The following is a 21,381-nucleotide window of genomic DNA, read 5'->3' as shown; positions in this document are numbered from 1 at the left end:
TTTGGAAGATAATTATTCTGCTTTACCATGTAAGAGGTTCATTTGGCATCACGTGTGCTGTGCATTGTCTGTCTTTTTAGAAATGCAATCTTGTGCCAAGAATGGGCAGCAACCATGGTTATCAAAGTGTTCGCCTAGGCGGCAAAGCGGTTTTTGAACCGCTTAAATTGTTGCCACTTAACTAACGGACTGATGTCTTGCCGCTTTTTTGCTTAGGCACAACCGTTTTTCCGCCTTTTGCGCCATATTGCCGTCTAGATGCTAAAGTAACCGCTTTTTTTACATTTTGTAATTTGTGCATATTATTTTTTCTTTTTTTTTAATCATAATTTATTATACAGTGCCATATACAAATTTAAATATGTGACCCATTTCGGAATCGAGGCCCAAAGTGTCTGTCAGCAACAGAATGTGAAGCATGAGCCATGTTCAACATTGATAATCAATGAATCATTAAACAAACAATGACTTGGAAATCAGAATAATGAGATCTATTAATTTATCATGTCGACACTGTTTGGTTTAAAAAAAGGGAAAAATGGATACATCAATTCTAATTACTGATCTATGCACAAGAGTACAAGACACTTATTTGGCGTCACACTATTATAGAGGTAAGTAAGAATGTAAAATTACTACATTCATTTTCATTTTCATTTTTCACATTGATTACTGATATAGTACATACTACATAATTATTGTTATGAATCTTATGATGCTAGATGAGATGAAGTTATGTTTTTAATCTTTTTTTGGATAATTTTTCATAATTGTGATTCTTGAATGTTATTTTTATTTTTATGAATGTGATTGTTTGTTTAGTACTTTAGTTTATTATAAAAAGTTAATATTAAAAAGTAGTTTAAAAGTAGTTATATTAAAACTATTGACTAAACCGCTTTGGTCACTTTATTGCCGCCTAAGTGCCGCTTAGTCACCTAAACGCCAAGACGGAGCTCCAATCGCTTTAGTCGCTTTGCCGCTTTAATAACCTTGGCAGCAACGTGCTTGACAGTTTAGCTCTTGAATAAAAATTAAGTCTTGTATATTTTGGCGGAACCAAGGAAGGAACTAGTTCAAACGGAAGTCAGCTCCTTTAAAACATTTAGTCAAAAAGCTGTAGTCAGAAAGGGAAGTCAGGAAGAGATGTCTTGATCACAAGAAGTCGTGATAGGTGGTGGTGTTCTCTCTTATTCCTTTGTCCCATGGTTGCCAAGGCGGCAAGGCATCCAAACCGGTTGGCGCTCCACCTAGGCGATTAGGAGACAAAGCGGTGCCTAGGCAGTAATAAGGCGATCAAAGCGGTTACGTCAATTTTTTTCAATACAACTACATTTAAACTGATAAATTTTTATTTTAAGCTAAACAAGCATTCAAGAATTACATTCATCCAAAAAAAACAAGCATTCAAGAATCATAATTGTGAAAAAAATTCAAAAAAGAATACAAACATAAGTTCATCTCATCAAGCATCATAACACTATAGTGATCCATAAGATGGAGCAACGTCTTATTATAATGCCTTCTTTCGTTATATAGGGAATTTGTAGTCCACCCTCTGAGTTAACATAGAAATCTATAAGGTGGGGTCTAATTGATAAATTGGATAACTCAAGAGGTGGCATTAATTTAGGGGGCATTATTTGACCAAATTATTTTTCACCCGACATTCTTTAAATAAACAAATAATTTTTGAATATGAATCAAGATTGATATGTCCTTTTTTACCACTTTTTTTTTTTTAACCAAACATGATAAATTATTAGATCACATATTCCAATGTCCATATCATTTTCCAATTAATGATTCATTAATTTTTTATTCCGAAATGACTAACTATTAAATTCATATACGGCTTTATAGAATAAAATTTGATTTTAAAAAAATTCAAAAAAAATAAATATTATTATGTACAAAATGTTAAAAAAGATTGCTTTGGCGTCTAGGCGTCAATAAGGTGCACAAGGCAACAAAGCGGTAGCAATTAGGCAAAAAAAACAGCTGAAAAACTGCATGTCAACAATGCGGTGACGAATAAGGTGGTTTTTCAACCACCTTACCGCCTAGGCGGACACTTTGAAAACCATGTTTTGTCTTATTCATCTCCTCAGTGATCCTATTTACTGGTGGAACCTCAGACACTTGGTCTCTTTGCTGCTAGAGTTTAATGGACAACTCAAGGAGTCACACCCTACCTGAACTACTAGGTTCAAGCTGGTAACTGGTATGGTACATTGGCATGGCACATAATCCTAGATCCCATACTTTAAGGGCCATACATCACATATTAGTTCTCAAACATTAATCGATGTAAGCCCCAAGCACAGAAGATCTTGTGAGATACCTCACTTTTTCACAAAGATGAAATGAGATAGCATTAGAAACCGTGGTTTACCCCAATCCACCAAGATCTCAGATATCTCGGTCATATCTAGGGTATCTCAGACAGAGTATGTGAGTTGATTAAGTAGTATCTTGTCATTTGCTTCCTTTTAGTTAATTTTGACTTGCTTTGCTATTTTTGTTAAATATTTCATACTTGAATATATAATTGATAGCGTGAATACTTGCTTGTAATGGAAGCTACAAATGGATATTAATGTGAAAAATGATACTGTTATGAATCTAACATCAAATTTGTGACCTCAGGTGATGGTGCAAAGTGTGAGTTTTGTTCAAGATTCATATAAAATGGAGAAAAGATATGCTCCTTACAAGCACAATGTAGGGAGCTCAAATCATGGTAAGTCAATGTTTCTTCCTCAATCATGTAAGTGAACTTGTACCCTGTGGAGGTAAACTACCCTCTTTCCACATTCAAACTTGAGTAATATTTATAATGATAAGCCATGAACTTTTATATATTCACTAGAGCGGAACTTTCATATTTACACATTGACTGTTTCTTGATTAGCTGGAACTGTTGTCTTTTACTTTTACCCCTCTCTATTTTATTAGTAAAATAATTTTAACTTTAAGTGGGCAAAACCCCCAGCAATTAGTACCTGCCATATTTACAAGGTCAACCAACTAGAGCCACAGGGCCAACTCTGCTATAAGGAAAAAGAAAGCTATACATGAAGCGTTGCATCTGAAATTTGAAATATATTTCCATGAATTTTACACACAGCAAAAAACATGTTAGATCTTTAGCTTTGTCAAGCTAATTTGTGGATGGATTCATGAAGTCAGATGCTCATTATTTGCATTCCGTCCAGACACATCATATTGTTGCAGGCTCCACATGCTCATCACATAATCTGTCTATCCTGTTAAGGCAAAATCGCGTAGGCATTATCTGTATATGTTTTGCCGTTACTGATTTGATGCCTGGCTTTGTAGGTATTTTGAAGGATAACATTTCCGTTATACAATATTGGAATCAGCTTCTTGCTAAACCACATGAGTGGTTGGACAAAAGATTAAATGAGGTAAGTGACCTTTAGTGTTCAAGAATTCGGAATTGGGACCATAATTGTTCACCACTAATTATGATCTAGTTCCTTTTTGGATTGGCCTGTATTGGATAAAAAACCCGAAGTCAACCATAAGTCATTCTGGAATAGTTCCAGTCTGGATTTGGAAGTGGCTGATCCAATACCGGTTCTTCATACCTTGTTGAACTTAAAATTTTTTGGACTTAATACTTCTAAGCAGTTGCTGGTCATCATCTTAAACCCCCCCCCCCCTTCAAAAAAAAAATCCTATTCCCAGAATAAACGAACAGGTCCATATTTTGAACACAAGGGGAGTGGAAAACTGCTCTTGATTGATGAGTCTACTCCAGAATGGGTACTGTCAAAGTTGGACTCCCTGACCTTTGCTCATGATAGCGAGGACAAAAGTCAGAAAAGTGGTAACAATGTGCATTCACTTATTAGACTTTTATTTCATGTTTATAGCCACAAAGGTTTTCCTTTTTCTTATTTATTTATTTGCTCTGCATATTTTTAATCACCAAGTATAATTTTTTCTTCTAATTATGATTGGTGTGTTGAAAAGTGAGAAGTCTATTGGCAGTTACTGGACAGAGTTTGTTCAGTGTAGAGTTAGACTTTTATTTTATTTTTATTATAGAAAAAAAAAATTCCGTGGGAAGCTTTTTCAATTTATTTGCTGTTTATATTCTTATACGACCAAGTGTATTTTTTTCTCCTAATTTTCAATTGGCATGTTGGAAGGTGAGAAGTCCACTGAGTATTGTTGGATGGAGCTTGTTAACTATCCAGAACAATGGTTTGACTACAGGAAGCATAAGATGGATGGGAAGGTGAGCATACTTGTGAAAAGATTAGTATTTGTTTTTTCCTTCTTATTTTTAATCTCATCTGTGCAGGTAAAACCAAGGCATCCTGATTTTAAATGCAAGGAAGGTGGGTATTCACTTTGGCTTAACACAGCACCGAGATCCCTTCTGCCAAAGCTTAAGGGATTAGAGTTTAATGTTGATAATTCAGGAACATGCCTGAGAAAAGATAATAAGATTGAGAACTGTAAGAAAGGTTAGTTATCCTTTTAATGCCAAATTTGATGGAGACTTGGGGGTTGTATCGTTCTTGATGGCTCCTCTTCGGGTTTTATTTATTTATTTATTATTTATTATTGTTTTTTCTTTTACCTTTTCCCATTATCTCATACAATGTAAAGAATGCTCTGTCTCAAACCCACCAAATCCCTTTTCATGTTGTTTTCTCTCCCTTCCATTTCCCACCCCCAAAACCATCCAAAAGGAGGAACATGCTCACTCTTGTAGTGATTTATGCATTTCTTGAATGTCCACATGTTAGAGGATGGTGTTAATCAACTTTTCACTGCAACTCACTCTTTTAACATCCCCATGGACCCATCTGATTGAAGAAAAGGCCATAGCTCAAGCAAGGAACCAACTCAGGACAAGGTTGATTGACTCAACCCTGTCCAGATGGACTATTTTGGTTGACTAATTGATATCAACATTAATCATGCCATCTAGATATAAATGTGTCTCAAACGCCTTGTATTTGCTTGCTCTTATAATACCTATCTTGTCCTAAAACTTGATTGTTATGTAGTCTACGCCTTTTGATTCCTTTCTTCGTACTATTTCTCAATTGGATTATTAACTCAACCAGCCTTATACTAACCAAATGGGGCTGGATACTTGCCTTCTAAACAGAGCTGATTGGAAGGTAAGAATCCATGTAGCCGACCCCATTTAGTTGGGAGAAGGCTTGATGTTGATGATGATGAGTCCTCATGTATGCAGTCTTTCCTCAACCCTTATCCTGGGCATTTGTTGGTCTACCCTAGCTCTTTTTAATCTCATCTTATTTGATCATGTCACTGCTTATTCAAGCATTCAAAGGCCTTCTTTTTACATTTTTGTGTCACCTCAAAGTGACATCTCTTAAACCAATTATGTATTGGAACTTCTTAGTTAGTGCTACTTTCTTAATTATCCTTTTTGGTTTACCCATCCATCTATCTTAAGTCTTAACATCCCCATTTCAGCTACACTAAGTTCGTTTATCTATTGTTCCTTCACTTCCCGTCAATCAGCGCCACATATCATTGCTGGTTGTATAACTATCCTACAAAAATTCTCATTGAGTTTTAAATGAATATGTTGACCATACAAAATTCTGGATACACCTCTCCATTCTATCAATCCTACTTTAATTCTTTATGCAACATCCTTCTATTTCTCCTCCTTTATCTATATGATTTAACCTAGTACCTTAAATTATCACTTTGAAGTTCTTGATGTCATCAATTTTCAGTAGTCCACTTTCTGTCCTACAACAACAACAAGAAGAAGCATTATCCCAACTAAATGGGGTCGGATATGTGTATCCTTGCCTAACAATCAGCTCTGTTAGAGACTATACTAGCTGCAAGGCCTACGCCATGCATGTCCTTTCTCAACACCTCCTAAGGTTATCTTAGGTCTGTTGCTAGCTCTTCTAGTTCCTTTAATCTGGATTAAATCACTTCTCCATGTAGGGGCATCTAAAGGTCTCCGTTGAATGTGGTCGTGGCACCTCAATTGACTTTCTCATATCTTATTATTTATCAGAGCTACACTCTCAGACCAGCTCTAATTTGATCATTCCTTACTTTATATTTCCTAGTTTTGCCACTCATCTATTTTAGAATCCTCATTTCTACTACATTGAGTTTATCGTAATGATACTCTTAACTGCCCAACACTCTAAACCATGCACCATAGCTGGTCTACTTTCTGTCTTATTGTTGCAAAATTATTCAACATACATTGCTATAGCTGTAGTTAATTTTAAAGCCTTTTGATTCCAAGGTGTGTCTTCATAATTTTAACTTGAAATCTATCCTTGCTTTTGTTTCATTTCCAAAAGTCTGTTATCAGAGAAATGCATAGACCAAAGGAGTTGATATTAGATGATTCTAGTCAGCTGATCCATTACCAGAGAAGATAAAAATGGGATCATAGTTTATCCTAGTCTAGTAATTATTTTTAACTACGTCTAGTTTTCTAATCAAAAGACGTTCTTTTCAGAGAAATGCGTAGACCAAAGGACTTGATATTAAATAATTCTACTCTGCTGATCCATGACCAGAGAAGATAAAAATGGGATCATAGTTGATCCTGTCTAGTAAATATATTTAACTATGTCTCGTTTTTTAATCAAAAGACGTTATTTTCCTTTTAAACCAACATAATTACAATCTAGGGCCCCTGCATAAGCTTTTCCGAAGACAAAGTAAAACCAGGTGGAGATATTTCTTACATTCTCTAGGTCTTTCCATTAATTTCTTGATCAAATAATAACTTCCTGATTGATCTTCCTACTATAAAACCAAATTCAACGACAACAACAAAAAGATGAGCCTAATCCCCAACATAAAGGAACAAAGTAGAGAAAACCAAGGTCTGAACATAAAAAGGGGAATGAAAAATGCGGAAAGAAAGATGGGAATGGGATGAAAAATGAGAAAAGGACAATGAGAACTAATGGTGGACAAAAAGAAGATGAAAGTAAGAGGAAAGAGGCATATGGATCCTTATATTAGGAATAAGGCCTAGACTATCCATGTCCTTCCTCATAAATTTTCCTATAGTCATTGTAGGCTTGCCTCTAGTTCTTTCAGATCTTTTTATTGGGAAAATAATCCTTATTGTAATGATCCTAGGCCTCCTTCAGATTATACCCCTTGATGCAGATCCTAGGATCCACAAGAGAAAGAGCTGCTTAATTAGTATGTTATTTCAGTTGCATTTTAGTTGGGCCAATAGAGTCAGAGTTTTTAATGTAACTTACAGACCTGATGTGAACACAGATTACCCCCACCCCCTGGCAGCCAAAACCCTAACTGGGCCCCCAGGCCCACCCAAGCAAGCCGGCCAAACCCTGTTACAGGGGTATCTTGATTCTTGGGTATTTAGACCCTATTTTACTGCTGGGTCAAAATTCCAGAATTTTAGCTTATTTTTAAGAGTCCCAGTCCATTTTAAATTTCTTATTTGAGTTGTGATGAGTTGGTTTCCACTAGTTAAGTTGTAGATAAGACTCTTTTACAAAAATGGTTCCTATCTATTAAGAGTTTGTTTTGATTGGAATTGTCTTTATTAGTGGCTGTAATTTACGTAGGTGAGGAGTCTTTTTCTAAAGAGGACTCTTAGAGATAAGTCAGTCTTTTATTTCAAGAAGAATTTTTTTTATTTAGGTGGTGGTTAATTAATTGTAAAAGGGTATCCTAACTCATAAAGGAAGCCCCAGTTAAGTTGGTCTCTAAGTCTGGTTGAGTCAAGATAGAATCTTCCAATTTGAGTTAAGTTCTTTCTTTTTGATGTTAGGCTATAAATAAGCCAACCTATGATTTTAAATTTTGGCCTGCATTGAATAAAGATTGAATATTGCTTGTGGGAAAACAAGTCGAGTTCTCTTTGGGGAGGGCCTTGGCGGATTTATAGATTCTTGATTCAATTGTAGCAGCTTCTCTTCAACAAATCAGCATCTCTCTATCATCTCCAGCAAGTAATCAATTAAGTACCAGCACCCCAGCCCTTCTCCCACCTCCATTCCTCATCCCGGCCACACCCCCTACTGTTCCAGAACCAAAACACCCTGAAACCCCTCCCCAGTCCCACCGCAACCTCCCCTGTCCTTCCCCCTTCTTGCACAACACCAAGAACCCACACCCTGCCCATCGTAGCCCCTTAACAACCCCTCCCTACCCCCTGCGGGCTTTCCAAAAGCCCTTTCCCATCCCTGTGATCACTATAAGACCCTCCCCCTTCTCCCTCAAACCCAGCGGCACCCCTCCCACCTGCTCTCTGACTTGCGGCAACCTGAAAAGAGCAGAAAAAACAGAAAAAAGTAGAGAAGAAAAAAATAATAATAATAATAAAAAAGAGAAAGAAAGAAAAAAAATAGAAGTTGCTCAAGATCTTCAATTCCTTGAGTTGCTTTCCCTCCAAAGTTTTCCTAAATTTTCCCTTCAATCCATACCCATAATAAAATACCCTTTCCAACCCTATTGTGTTTTCTTTTTTTCAATTTCAATTTCCTTCTACCCATAGGGTCCAACATGGTTATTGGAATTATTTGTTGGAAGATTCTGGGCAAATCCTTTATTTTAAGAAAATTATTCTAGAAACCCTAACCCTAGAATTGGGTTCACATCATTACCTGTTCAGATAAGTTTTCTTCCTTTTTTATTTTATTGTTAAGGAGATATCCTAAAAGTTGGGATTCTATCCAGTTAGTTATAAATTTTTTGGAACTCCCATACAAAGGGGACTCTAGTTAGTTATTGTCAGCTAATTTCCTTATCAGTTTAAAGGTTAGTGAGCTGTAGAGTCCCATTAGGACTTCCTTGTTCTATTGTAAATCTTGGGCATTGCTGCCTATTTAAAAACCCCTTGAAGCCAAATAAAAGATAATCTTATTAATAAGATATCTTTGCATTATTCCTCTGGTTTTTGTTCTTGCATGGGAAAGCTCAAGGGTTCAAAGTTACATCTTCTAGGTGGAAATTCCTAGACAAACAAGCTAAGCCTCTCCTTTTACTGGTGCAATCAGCCTAGTTATTCCCTGTCTCCTTTCCTTCTTAACTTCATGGTCCCTCATCACCTGACCTCCACTAAACCTGAACCTTCAACTAGTCTTAACCCCCATCTAACCACTAAATTTAGATCCCATTCCATCAAACACAGCCCTCCATCTCCCTATCCATTACCTCCAAATTTCAGGCCCCATATCAAACCCTAGCCCCTTTGACCTCCCTTCCCTAGAGAACCTCAACTAACCCCTACTTTTTATGATTGATTTATTTCAGTCCCATGCTGCAGCAGTTTTAATACTTCTTTTATCTAGTTCATCCCTAGAATCCAGAGTTTAATTAACCACCACAGCATCCCCTACTTTCTGCAAAGATTGAAGTTCAAATCCCACCTTAGATTGGTATCTGTTTTGGTCAGAAATTAGTGTTTGGCCCTGATTGGATTCCCAATTCCAAGGCTATGTTAGATTGGTATCACAGCATGGCTCACAGGAAAACATATGTATGATCTATCATTCTCACTGTGGGACTGGTTAATGCCATTGAGGCCCACAAAGTTATGAACCAACTTAACTACACTGACTTAAAATTAGCCATCAAAGGCATTTTTGATAGGCTACAAGTGCTAGAAGATCTTGGCAGGGGAAGCAAGAACATCCCTTTCCAGAATCGACATCAGTTGCATTCTCAAATCCATGTCCCTAATAAAAATGGAAATGAGAAAGGGAATGGGAATGAGGGCGGCAACAACCATCACTTTTACAGAGATGATCGAGGAGTTCGTTGTAACTACTCCATCTATGAGAGGGATGCCAGAGAAAGATAAAAACAGAGACACAGACCGGGGTAGAGATAGATACCATTCATGTGAACCCACAAGTTACTGTTAACACCACACTGCACTGTTACAGGAAGATCACTTTTCCAGCACTACAGAAGTAGCCACCACCAACCCTTCACAAAATTCTCAATTTCTCTAGAGCTGATTACAAAGGAAAGGCTCCTATCACCATAGCAGATGAGGATACATGCTACTCTTGCCAGGAAAAGCTGCACCATGCTAAGGAGTGCTCCTATAAGAAGGTCAATGCTGTGGCAGAAACATGTCCAGAAGAAGAAGAAAAGGGGCTGACTGTACCCTATGGTGAGGGCTTTGATGGAGGTCCTTTGAATTAAGAAGAATATGAGGGAGACTACTATGCTGCCCGTGTAGTCACCAGAGTTCTTATAATTGAAACACAAGGAGAAGATTGGAGAAGAGAGTGCATTTTCTATACTAGGATCAAGATGGGAGATTGCAACAATAGGTAATTGTGAGATGGTAGTTGTGCAAATGTAGTTTCTGAAACTTCTGGAAAAAAGCTGCTCTAAAGACTGAAAAACAACCAAAACTGTGTAAGGTTTGTCTTTTAATTAGTCACCGGATAGAGTTAACCAAGTATAACCTTAGATTAGGCTTTCTATGATATTGTCCCTGTAAAGTTAACAGATATTTTAGTAGGAAGACCATGGCTATATGACAATGATGTCAGCAATGTTGGGAAGAGGAATGAGTGCATATATGTGCACAAGAGACATAAAATGATACTCCAACCCCAAAACTTGCTTAATGTAGTCAAGAAGAACCAAGCAAATCAGAGTAACCAGAAGGGAGACTACAAAAGAAAATTGCTCACCATTCAGGGTAAGGGTTGGCTGCCACTAAAGATTCTAAAATAATTTTAGCCATGGTTACTAAGGCAGAGATGCCACAACCAGAGGTTGAAACCCTGATGCCTATTAAGGAGGTCATGATTTCTCATGCATTATTCCAGATGAGCTCTCCAGTGAATTATCCCCTCCGAGAGGCATTTGACATGCCCTTGACCTGGTTCCAGTGTCTGTGCTACCTAACCTACCAGCTTACAGAAAAAGTAGTACAGAGCATGAAGAATTAAAGAGACAAGTAGATGAGTTGTTAAAGTAAGGCTTCATTCACAAGATACTTAGCCCTGTGCAACGCAGCCTTGTTAACCCTCAAGAAGGATGACTCTTGGAGGATGTGTGTGTTGACAGTATAGCCATCAATAAGATTGCTATAAAATACAGATTATCTCTAGACTTGATGATATGATGGATATGTTATCTGGATCAACCATCTTCTCTAAACTAAATCTCAGGTGTTGATGTCACCAAGTCTTAAATTCTGAGTTAGGCTAGGTGATGAATGGAAGACAACCTTCAAGACAAAGGATGATCTATTTGAATGGAAGGTCATGCCCTTTGGGTTAACTAATACTCCGATACTTTCATGAGGGTTATGACTCAGGTACTTGGTCCCTTTTTGGTAAAATCGTAGTTTTTACTTTAATGACATTTTATTGTACAGCCAACAGCCAAGGGAGCATCTTGAGCATTTGAGGCAAGTTATGAGGGTACTCAGGCAAGAAAAAATTGTTCTTCAACTTAGAGAAATGCACCTTCATACTGCCTAAGGTCATATTCTTGGGTTTCATCATTTCTTTTAATGGTGTAGAGGCTTATCTAGAAAGCTTATGTGCATTGCATAATGGCACATCCTTAGGACCATCACACAAGTTAGAAGCATCAGAATGACATCATTTTATAGGAGGTTTATTTCAAACTACAGCATCATTATGGCTCCTATTACAAAGTGCACAAAGACAACTAAGGATAAGTTCAAATGGGCTCCAACAGCCACCAAAGCCACCTCATCAAGAAGAAAATGATACACGCTCCCCTCTTATGCCTACCAGATTTTAACCACGTCTCTGAATTTGCCAAAGAGGCTTTACACATCAGGCTCGGAGGTATACTAATGCAACAAGGCCATCCAATAGCATTCTATAGTGAGAGTCTGAAAGAGTCAAGAAGCAAATACTCCACCTATGTCCTAGATCTGTATGCAACTCTTACGTCCCTGGAGACACCACTTAGTGGGTAAATTGTTCATCTTATTTCTGACCATGAGGTGGTCAAACATCTTTGCTCACGAAAATCCTCTAGTAATAATACTTCCAAGGGTTTGTGTTTGCCCTAAACTACTAGGAAGGAAAAGAAAACAAAGTGGCTGATGCCCTTAGTAGGAAAATCCTGATTCTGGACATGTTCTTATCACAGGCAGTTAGCATGCAACAGATTTGTGATGAGTACACAACTGAAATTGAAAAATGTAGGCAACAGCCAAGTATTCCTTCCACGATACCTCTTTATGGGCACTAGACTTTGGATTTCATACCATGATCTTGCTCTTGACACCCATCTCACCCCGTCAAAAAAGAGAGATGTCACTCAAGCTGGCGAGATCTCACATTTTCTGGCCAACTCGATGAACTCGAGGGCCCATCTTTTTTTTTTTTTTTGGAGGGGGGGTGTTTAAGGGTTAGGTTGGGCTCAAAGTTGATATTAAGCCTCTTTTAGGCCTTCTAAAATCTAAACACACCGGTGGCCTTAGATTTGTGAGAAGACAACCCTAAGTATGAATTATAACTCGACCTTAAGGATGGAACTAAAATGCTGCAAGAATGAACATGCAAGGTTATAAAACATGAAATATAGAACTATTAGGACATATATAAATGAAAAGTGAGTGTTAAGATGCACCAAATAACTTAAATAGCAACAGAGTTTCATCCATGTGAGTATGATACAACATCACATTCTCGACTCTCGAGAGTACAATAATGCAACCATCATAAGTTCAATATAAATCATAGGTTCATAATAGAAGTGTTGGGTATGGCTCATGCTTCGCATTCTGTTGTTGACGACCTTCCTGCGGATGCGCATGAGGGACCCTTAGGATTTCCTTTGCAGTTTGGTCTTGGGCCCATGAATAGCTGTTGTGGCCTTGGTTGAAGAACTTTTTCAAATGGCCTTATTTGGTCTTCCTTTCTTGATGTAGATGTGCTAAACCTTGCTGCAGGTCAAGATCCAGCGTCCATCCGACAAAAAAAGGCAAAAATGGAGGTTTGGAAGGTCTTGGCAAGTTGGGAGGCAAGAGAGAGCGAGACTGGTCAAGATCTCCCCACTTGAGAGATGGCGTTTAAAGTGGCTAAGTGGACTGAGATCTCGGTCGAGATTTACTACAAAGGAAAGGAGATCTCACATGAGATCTCGACTCACTATCTCAAAATAGCGTGATCTTAGCAAGATCTCGCGAGATCTGAAACCATATTCCAGACTCCTTAAGGCAGCACATAGTCAGCAAACTACATGAGGGGGAATTCAATAAACATTTTGGCAAAAACAGAACTGTTTTTTTACGTCGCATATAGATACTACTGGCCCCACATAATTAGAGATATAGAAGGAGTCATTAGAAGATGTAGAATGTGCCAACTAGCCAAAGGTGACAACGAAAGACATGATTCCATCCTAGTAGTGATTGATAGATTTAGTAAGATGGTCCACTTTATCCCTTGTAGTAAGACTATAGGAGTTTACCATATTGCCAAGATTTTCTATAAAAGTAGTTTGAATTCGTGGGCTGCTTAACACTATTGTTTCAGATGGAGATGTTAAATTTATGAGTTACTTCTAGAAGACCTTATCGATGAAGCAAAAAACCAAGCTACTATTCTGTTTTTCCTTCCACCCAGAAACAGATGGACAAACTGAAGTTTTCAACAGAAGTCTGGGTACGTTACTAAGGTGCTTAATCAGAGATTACTAGAAGACCTAGCCTTCTATACTTGGCATTCTAGAACTTTTGTCTATAATAGCTTTTTGAATGGAATACCTGGGCTTATTCTAGAAGTCTGGGTACCAAGCTACTATTCTGTCTATAATGGTATCCATCTGTCCATCCCAAGAGACCCACTGACCTTGTTCTTTTGCCCACAAGCCAGAACTAGAGAGGCACAAATTTGTCAGACATATTACTAATGGTACAAGCTCGTGTTAGGACTAAAAATTGCCTTCAGTAAGCACCGCAGGTATGAGGAGTTCATTCCTGGAGACATGGTAAATTGTTCGAGTCATTCCAAAGAGGCACCAGCATGGTTATTCAAGAAGCTCCTCAAAGAAAATGGGCCCCTAGAAAGTGCTTAAGAGTATTGGGCCCAATGACTATGTGTCAGAGCTACTCCTCCTCCTGACATTGGCATAAGTAATGTGTTTAATGTGGCTGATCTCTACTTAATACACACATCATTCTAATGAAGGAGACTCGGAGTATATGCTAAAGCTTCCCCAACTCAAGCCATGCATTGAAGATATAATTGAGGAGGTTATAGATGATGTACAAGAGCACTTGACATGGCCCTGGATAGCATGCATTCGTTGTCAAATGGAAGGGCAGGGGAAGGGAAGATAGCACCTAGATCCATGCAAACAGTTATCAAGAAGCTGGACCCTGACCTTTATGGGAAGTACATGGGCTTTACCCATTTGTTGGAGATGAATGTTTCAAGCCAGGGAGAGCTGATGCAGATCGTAGGATCCGCAAATGCTGATTAGTTAGTTTGTCATTTCAGTTACTAGTAAGGGCAATAGGGTCGTTTAAAATTCGGTAATTTTAAAGTAACTAGCAAGGCCTACAATTTAAACAACCTGTTTAGACAAGTTCTCTTCCTCTCTTCCTCTATTTTATTGTTAATGAGATTCCCTAAATAGTGGGGATTTTAGCTAGCTACAAAGTTGTTAGGAGTAGGTCTCTAGTTAGTTAGCTTATTGCCTGTTCAGTTTAGTAGTTAGTGAGCTGAGTTCCATTAGGATTTTCAAAGTTATCTTGTAAATCATGGGCTGTGCTACTTATTTAAAACCCCTTGACGGCTGAGTGAAGGATACAACTGATTAATAAAATATCTTGCACTATTGTTTCTGGCTTCTGTTCGTGTGTGGAAGTGCTCAAGGGTTCAAAGTAATGGCTTCTGGGTGGGGAATCCCTAGACAAACAAGGTGCAGGTAAGCCTCTCCTTTTACTGATTGTGGAACCCCTACATAATCCGCATCTTCTTCCCTTCTTACCTGCATTTTCTCTATCCTTTCTTCGAGGTCATTAGATCACGCACTTTCTGATTTAGCTCCATCACTTAGGTCTTCAAGTTTCTGATCTCATTCTCCAGCCTGTAGTTATTGTCATCCTTTGGAATGTTTTGGGCTTTTAGTGTCCACAATGGTTGTACTCTTCTTTACTCGTCCCTTCAGCTTCATGACATATTTAGTGTCCAACCTTCCAACACTGGAGGTTTCTTTTGTCTTCTTGTCTCGCCCTCTGCTCATCCAAAGTAATTTAAGTTCTTTTTGAAAATCAACGTCTTCATATGTCTCAAAGTCACTCTTTTCTTTGTCAGATTTTTCTCTCCTTTTCAATCCATTCTGAATTATGGTTTTATATATACAGAAAAGCTGGCTGTTCTGTTATGTATAGAAATACACATTTTTCTGTCACTCACTTGTGGACTACTCATCTGATAGGTTGCAACACCTTTTGGAATGAAGTTGTTTAACTATAGCCCATTTCTTCCTTGGTCTCCTATCACTGCTTCCATTGTTGTTACTGTCCTATATGTCTATAATTCCACCTTAATGCTTTACCTTTATAGGGCACTGGCAAGAAAATTGACCAAGACAGTCAAAGCACTGAAGAATTCATTTTTCTTTTGAGTGTCGTCTTCTTTTCCCAGTCTTTTTGCTAAAGATTCTCAATTAACTCATTATCAAAGTTTCATTTGTCATAATTTTGTTTTTATCTTCGAATTTTTTGTGATTTTGAAGGCAGGTTCTTCCTATGAAGTTCTCACCTTGCCATTCTTCATCTCACAAGTTAACAGTCTCCTTTCCAGCCATCTTTAACCCTTCAAACTGAGCCCTATGATCTTGCAATCTAGGGTGAACCCGGTGTCAAGGCCTGTACCAGCAGAGTCCAGCCGTTCAGGAGCAATTTTCCTCCACATCATTCCCCCCATCAATTTTTGCTGAGAGGCTGTTTCGACACCTTGACCTCAGGCTGCAACTGTGGTCCACCCACGGTCCACCCACCATTGTGATCTTGCAATCTGCCTTTTTAAATTCTTGCTCCGCCATGTACATTTTGAAGTCTATCCGACACTTCTTTAGTGGTGTCACATTTTATTATTGTGACAGACTCATTATGTCAGCCATTGCTTCCAGAAGTACATTCTGGCTCCATTCATTTTCCATGTTTTACTTAGTCGCCAGATCAGTAAAGGTGTCTGTAGCTTGAAGCTATCGTTCTTTACCAGCAAAGAGATATCCTGACTTTAAGTCTTTTTTGCTCTCAATTCAGATAATTCTATGTTCAAATGTGTCACTGAGAAGGGGATGGGGTTGACTGACTCTTAAAATCTTGACACAGCTCATTCACTCTCAACTCTCTTGTGGGTTACTCATGTCTTCAACTAGCATCCCATCCTTCTCATACATAAACCATCTTGCTTACCCATAACTCAATAGTTATTTCAGCAATGTGCTTACAACCATGATGCTTTTCCTGGGCTTTGTTTATTGCTTAACACTTTCATGACTTTCTTTGCTGTAATGACCAAGAGTGACTACCCTTGCTTTCAGCCTTTCTATTGCTAAGTCTAGTTTACATAGCCACAATTGTTTAGGTGCTACAATTCTTGGTTTTAGGTAGCGACAATTACCAAGGAGCTACAACCCCTGTTCAAGCTCCCATTGGACACCCAGAAAAGAAAAAACAATGGGTTTACAAGAATACCCCTATATCATGCTTAATACAACCACAAATCTCTCCCAATGCATACAAGTATTGGTGGAGACATTTTATCAGCATCAGGGCGATAATCAAATATAATAGATGGCATTTGAAGATGGGTAATCTGTATTGATGGGTAGCCTCTGGAGATGCTGTATATTGGATGTCATCAATCATTGACAGTACCCTCTTCTTTCCTAATCCTTCTTTTCACAAACCTTAATTTTGTACGTCTTCTTTCTTTCACCTTTCAAATCTATTCCTTTCATAGAGTTTAAGCAGATGGAGAATCCTTTAAATAGATCACATTTGATGTCCACTTGAAAGTAGTATGCTTGGGGTTCTTTTCTGAGCGATTCTCCTCTTCTTGCCGTTGGGACTACTCTTTTCTTGCTGTGCAAGAAGATCTAAGAGTGAACTTTTTCTTTCACCTCTCAAATCTATTCCTTGAGAGAGTTTTAAGCCATGATAGAGTTTAATGCTGTTGGATGCATATGGAAGTGAACTTAAAAAATATACAAAAAAATTCTGGTCAGAAGATGCTTAAAACACAACCCAGCATTAGTGAAACCAAAATGCCACATTATGAAACCATTACTACAGATTGCTTCATGGGTTTAAGGCACTAAGGCTGTCCTAGGTCTATGGATGTCTGACATATACATCTCAGACAATCCAATAAATTATGTCCTACAACATGTCATCTAACTATGATCTGCAATAACACAAGAACTAATGTACGGGTGTTGGCTATCTAATCTTCTTGACAACATGAACAACTATAGCTTCATTAGTCCATTCATCTTTTCTCCTTTTACCTCGATTTCTTAGGGTAACTAGTCTTTTTTCTTTTCTTCTTTTTTTTTTTTTTTTTTTTTGGGGGGGGGGGGGGAAGAAGGGGAAGTAATCATGACCTCATTATTTAATGTGGATAAAATCCTCTTCCATTTCAATTGAAAATTTTCCATGAAACAGATTTTCATAATTTTTCCCTTTGTTTCTTCTCTAAAAAATGACAAATAACTATCTTAACTAAGATATCTTCTTTTGAGTTTCAAACTCCTTGTGTAATCTCACGATCTTGCAATTTGATGGGTGGAGAAAATCAACTCCTATTTCAATTGAAACTTTTACACCCAGTTTTTCATTGTATTCTCCATTTTCTCTCTGGAAAGACTATTTTAGCAGGATACATTTCAAATAACACTTTAACCTTGGTTTCTGAGATTCCTTATTCCACTGCATCTGCTGCTCGGGGGGCAATGTGTCTCATTGTTTTTGCAATGAAAAATGCTTGTGTATATAATAAGATAGTTCTCTCAGTGAACAGGTTTGTTCAATAAACTACCATCAAGCTTATTTCTGCTACCAATTTAGTCTTTTTGCTAATCTATTCTTGTTGTTACCCTGCCTAAACTCAGTGGAAGACTCCTGGAAGGACTTGGTGGAAAATCCAGAACAATGGTGGGATAATAGATTGGACAAGGTATCCAAATTGACTCTGTAAATCGCCTGGTATTGAGCTATGATACATGATGTTTAATACGTATGATTTTCCATTTGCAGAAAAGTATGAAGTCTCCTGACTTTAAACATAAAATCACCGGTGAAGGGTTATGGGTTGATAGCTCTCCAGCTTGGGTACTTGGAAAGTTACCGCCACCTTTGAAAGCTAGAGTCAGTGAGGGGGATTCTTTGTTTTCCTAAGCTGCCTCCGGAAACTGAAAATGATTTCATAGTTGGCAAGAGGGATTCATAAATTTTCCCTGTCTTTATTATGTTAGTATGTTTTAGTCCTTCAATTTTACTGGTTTTTCTGCTTAGTATTTACCGAGCTCCTTCCAAGATTTGATTGTCCAGAAAACCTTTGTTGTATAGTTTTAGGGTGACCAAGATACAAATTTGTGCAACGCGACGGTTGTCCTATTGATGTACTTGATCATAAAAATGTAATATTGCAGAACATGTTTCTGGCCTTGCTGCCTACTTGTGTTATACATCTTTGATCTCTCTGGGATCTTAAGTGTTTGATTTATTAAATGCTGACCTGCATGGAGTATGGTAATAGTTTTAAACCTGCAACAGCTGCTAACTGTTGGATATATGTGCCTAAAAAACTTGGTTGAGCCCCATTTTTTTTGTAAATTGTTTATCAAACTTGGTTGTTCATCCGATTACATAGTCTGTCACATTGGGTATATCTAGTCATGATGAGGGTCGGGAGTAAATGTGATTATTCATGTGTGTTGGTTGACTGAGTATCTACTCAGTGTCGATTTTCACAGGTGTACTGTCAGCCATGGAGATGGGGTGGACATGTATCACTTTGACCGTGTACTTGTGAGGATCTTTTCATTGTGAAGTTAAGGTTCAAACAAACTGGATATGCTACTACTTTGTGGATATGTTACTGAGCATGATATCAGCTAGGTATGTCAATGGGTTGGTCCAAGCTGGTTCTGATTTATGCTTTTTGGTTTTGGACTGAAAATTCCTAACCCAAACACAGATAGTTAGGGTCGATTTGGTTTGAATTTGGTTTGAATTTGATTTAGGTTGTGTGGGATTTGGACTAGTGGTTTGTGTTTGGTTGGATCAGTTTTCTGGACGATTACCTACCTGTGAGCGAACTATTTTTAAAGGTTTGGTTTATATATGTAACTAATTTCCTTCTGTAACCTTTGACTTTTATACTTCTCAATAAATTTTGATATACTTATTTACTCTTTGTTGTTGTTTAATCATTTACCTTGATTTTTTGCCTAGACAAATGCTTAATTGCATTACAACAATTACTAGTAACAGACACTAAAATAATTGGAGCATCTTATTTGTAGGTTCAATAATAAGGAAAATTAAAAAGAAATTTGAATTATATATATATGAGAAAAGGAAAAGGTACAAAGCTATGTAAGTCCAGAACTAGTCTTCAGCAACTGATGGGTTAAAAATACAACACAAACGAGGGAAACAAACATAAAAGAGGGGGGGGGGGGGGGGGGGAGAGGGGGGGGGGGGTGGGGGATGTTGGGAGGGGTTCCCCCCCCTCTTCTTTTTCTTCTTTTGGTTATAGGGGGGGGTTGGTTGGCTGTGGCCGCTGGCCACCCCCAAGCCCAACAAAACCAACCCACCGCTTCCGCTGGGGGGGGGGGGGGGGGGGGGGGGGGGACCGAAAAAAAAAAAAAAACCACCCCCATGTTTGTCCCCCCCGCGCCCGCCCCCCCCCCCCCTTTTTTTATTAAAAAGCGCCCCGGGGGGGGGGTCGTGGTGCACACAAGCTGGCCCGGATGAACCTCATTTCCAAAAAGAAAGCCCACGCATCTGGGAGGAAACCCAACCTTCATTCGAGGAAAATATCAACGCATCTTCTTAAGGATGTGGAACTTTTATATTGATATAGTTGATTAAGCTTGGAACTATATATGAACCGTATATGTTTAAATTCATCTTGAATATGATGAGTACATGTACTTCCTCTTATGGGCAAGGACTATTCTTTCTTTTGGTAAATATAGACAAGTACTTTTGATTATATTAGCATGTTGATTTCAATAGTTTTGGGTTGGCATCTTAGATATTACCTTTTATTTTAAGGTTTTAAAAACAAAGAAATCTTAAGAGAGTACATTTTAATTATTCTTTTTAATGTAATATTAATCGTGGTTAACAAAGTGATTATGACCAATCAGAGCCAACCCGACCCAACCTAGCTTGATTAGGGTTCCGGCCACCACCGCCCCCCACCTTTTCCCCATCAGAAATCATCCACCACCTTCCCTTTGCCAGAACCCTAATTCCACCCACTTTTAGCCCTTTTCAAACTCATTTAGGGTAAACCAATCATGATTATGGTTGAAAATTGTAATTTGGTTTTAATTTTAATTTTTTTTAAAGAAAAAAAATCACATTAAAATAAAAGTTGATAGCATTTACAAATACTAGATAGTATTCTATTATAGTTATCTTGTAAGGTGGCTGCCATAGTGGCATACCCCTCAAAAAAAGTTTGAAGCACTAGATTTGGGAATGTTTTATATTCCATAATTTTTGTTGATCTTGCCAATTCCATCAACATGGGTAATCCCTGAAGAGTCAATTTTTGTCTTGAAGGCCATGGTAGTAGTTCTGCTATGTATGGATTGTTTGTCTATATTTCATTTATTTTAAGTCCATTTTCCTCCACTTTTGCAATCCCCTGTTGCAGTCCAATAAGCATAGCCTCCAGAATTCTAGTTGCCTTTTCTCTTCCAAAATCGATAGACCACAGATGTCCATCTCTGTGTGTTCCAGTGCTCCACCCGGCAGCTCCTAGTTGCTGGTTATATACCCCTGTACACATAAAAATATTTTTGTTAGATTGTGATATTGTCCTACACCAATTTACTCCTATATTGTTATGATTTGCATTATTGATATGAACGGGTAGAATTAAGTTTTCTTCCTCCCTTTGTAGTTGTAAGGCCTTTATCCACATCTGGGTATTCCTTATCACCGTAATGGGGCTAGGTATTTTCTAATTAAACACTTTCATTCCTTTCTTTCTAGATGAAGTAGCATGATATTGTGAAAAATAGACATAAACCATCTGAACTTGTCCTTGGTTAGTTGTGAGCACATATTATGGCACCAACTTAAAAATGATATATCCATCCAGTTTTCTGACGTAGCCCAAGAGG

At 38.0% G+C, this 21,381-nt stretch overlaps 1 protein-coding gene across 1 annotated transcript in view; it reads left to right on the top strand.

The window, feature by feature from the left end:
• Positions 1-19,286, top strand: part of LOC149018701 (protein OSB2, chloroplastic-like) — a 30,688-nt gene extending 11,402 nt beyond the window's left edge. Inside the window, exons 3-9 of the mRNA XM_089152858.1 lie at positions 2,650-2,743; positions 3,343-3,431; positions 3,715-3,856; positions 4,182-4,270; positions 4,337-4,502; positions 18,127-18,191; positions 18,272-19,286. Of these exons, the coding sequence (XP_089008984.1) occupies positions 2,650-2,743; positions 3,343-3,431; positions 3,715-3,856; positions 4,182-4,270; positions 4,337-4,502; positions 18,127-18,191; positions 18,272-18,412 (786 nt within the window). The 3' untranslated portion in view covers positions 18,413-19,286. The remainder of the gene's footprint in view (positions 1-2,649; positions 2,744-3,342; positions 3,432-3,714; positions 3,857-4,181; positions 4,271-4,336; positions 4,503-18,126; positions 18,192-18,271) is intronic.
• The last annotated feature ends 2,095 nt before the right edge of the window (positions 19,287-21,381 follow it).

This window comes from Hakea prostrata, chromosome 4 (genome assembly GCF_041222555.1).
Source record: "Hakea prostrata isolate BN-2017 chromosome 4, UWA_Hpros_2, whole genome shotgun sequence".
NCBI classification, from domain to species: Eukaryota; Viridiplantae; Streptophyta; class Magnoliopsida; order Proteales; family Proteaceae; genus Hakea; species Hakea prostrata.
This window is presented reverse-complemented; position numbering and strand designations above follow the sequence as displayed.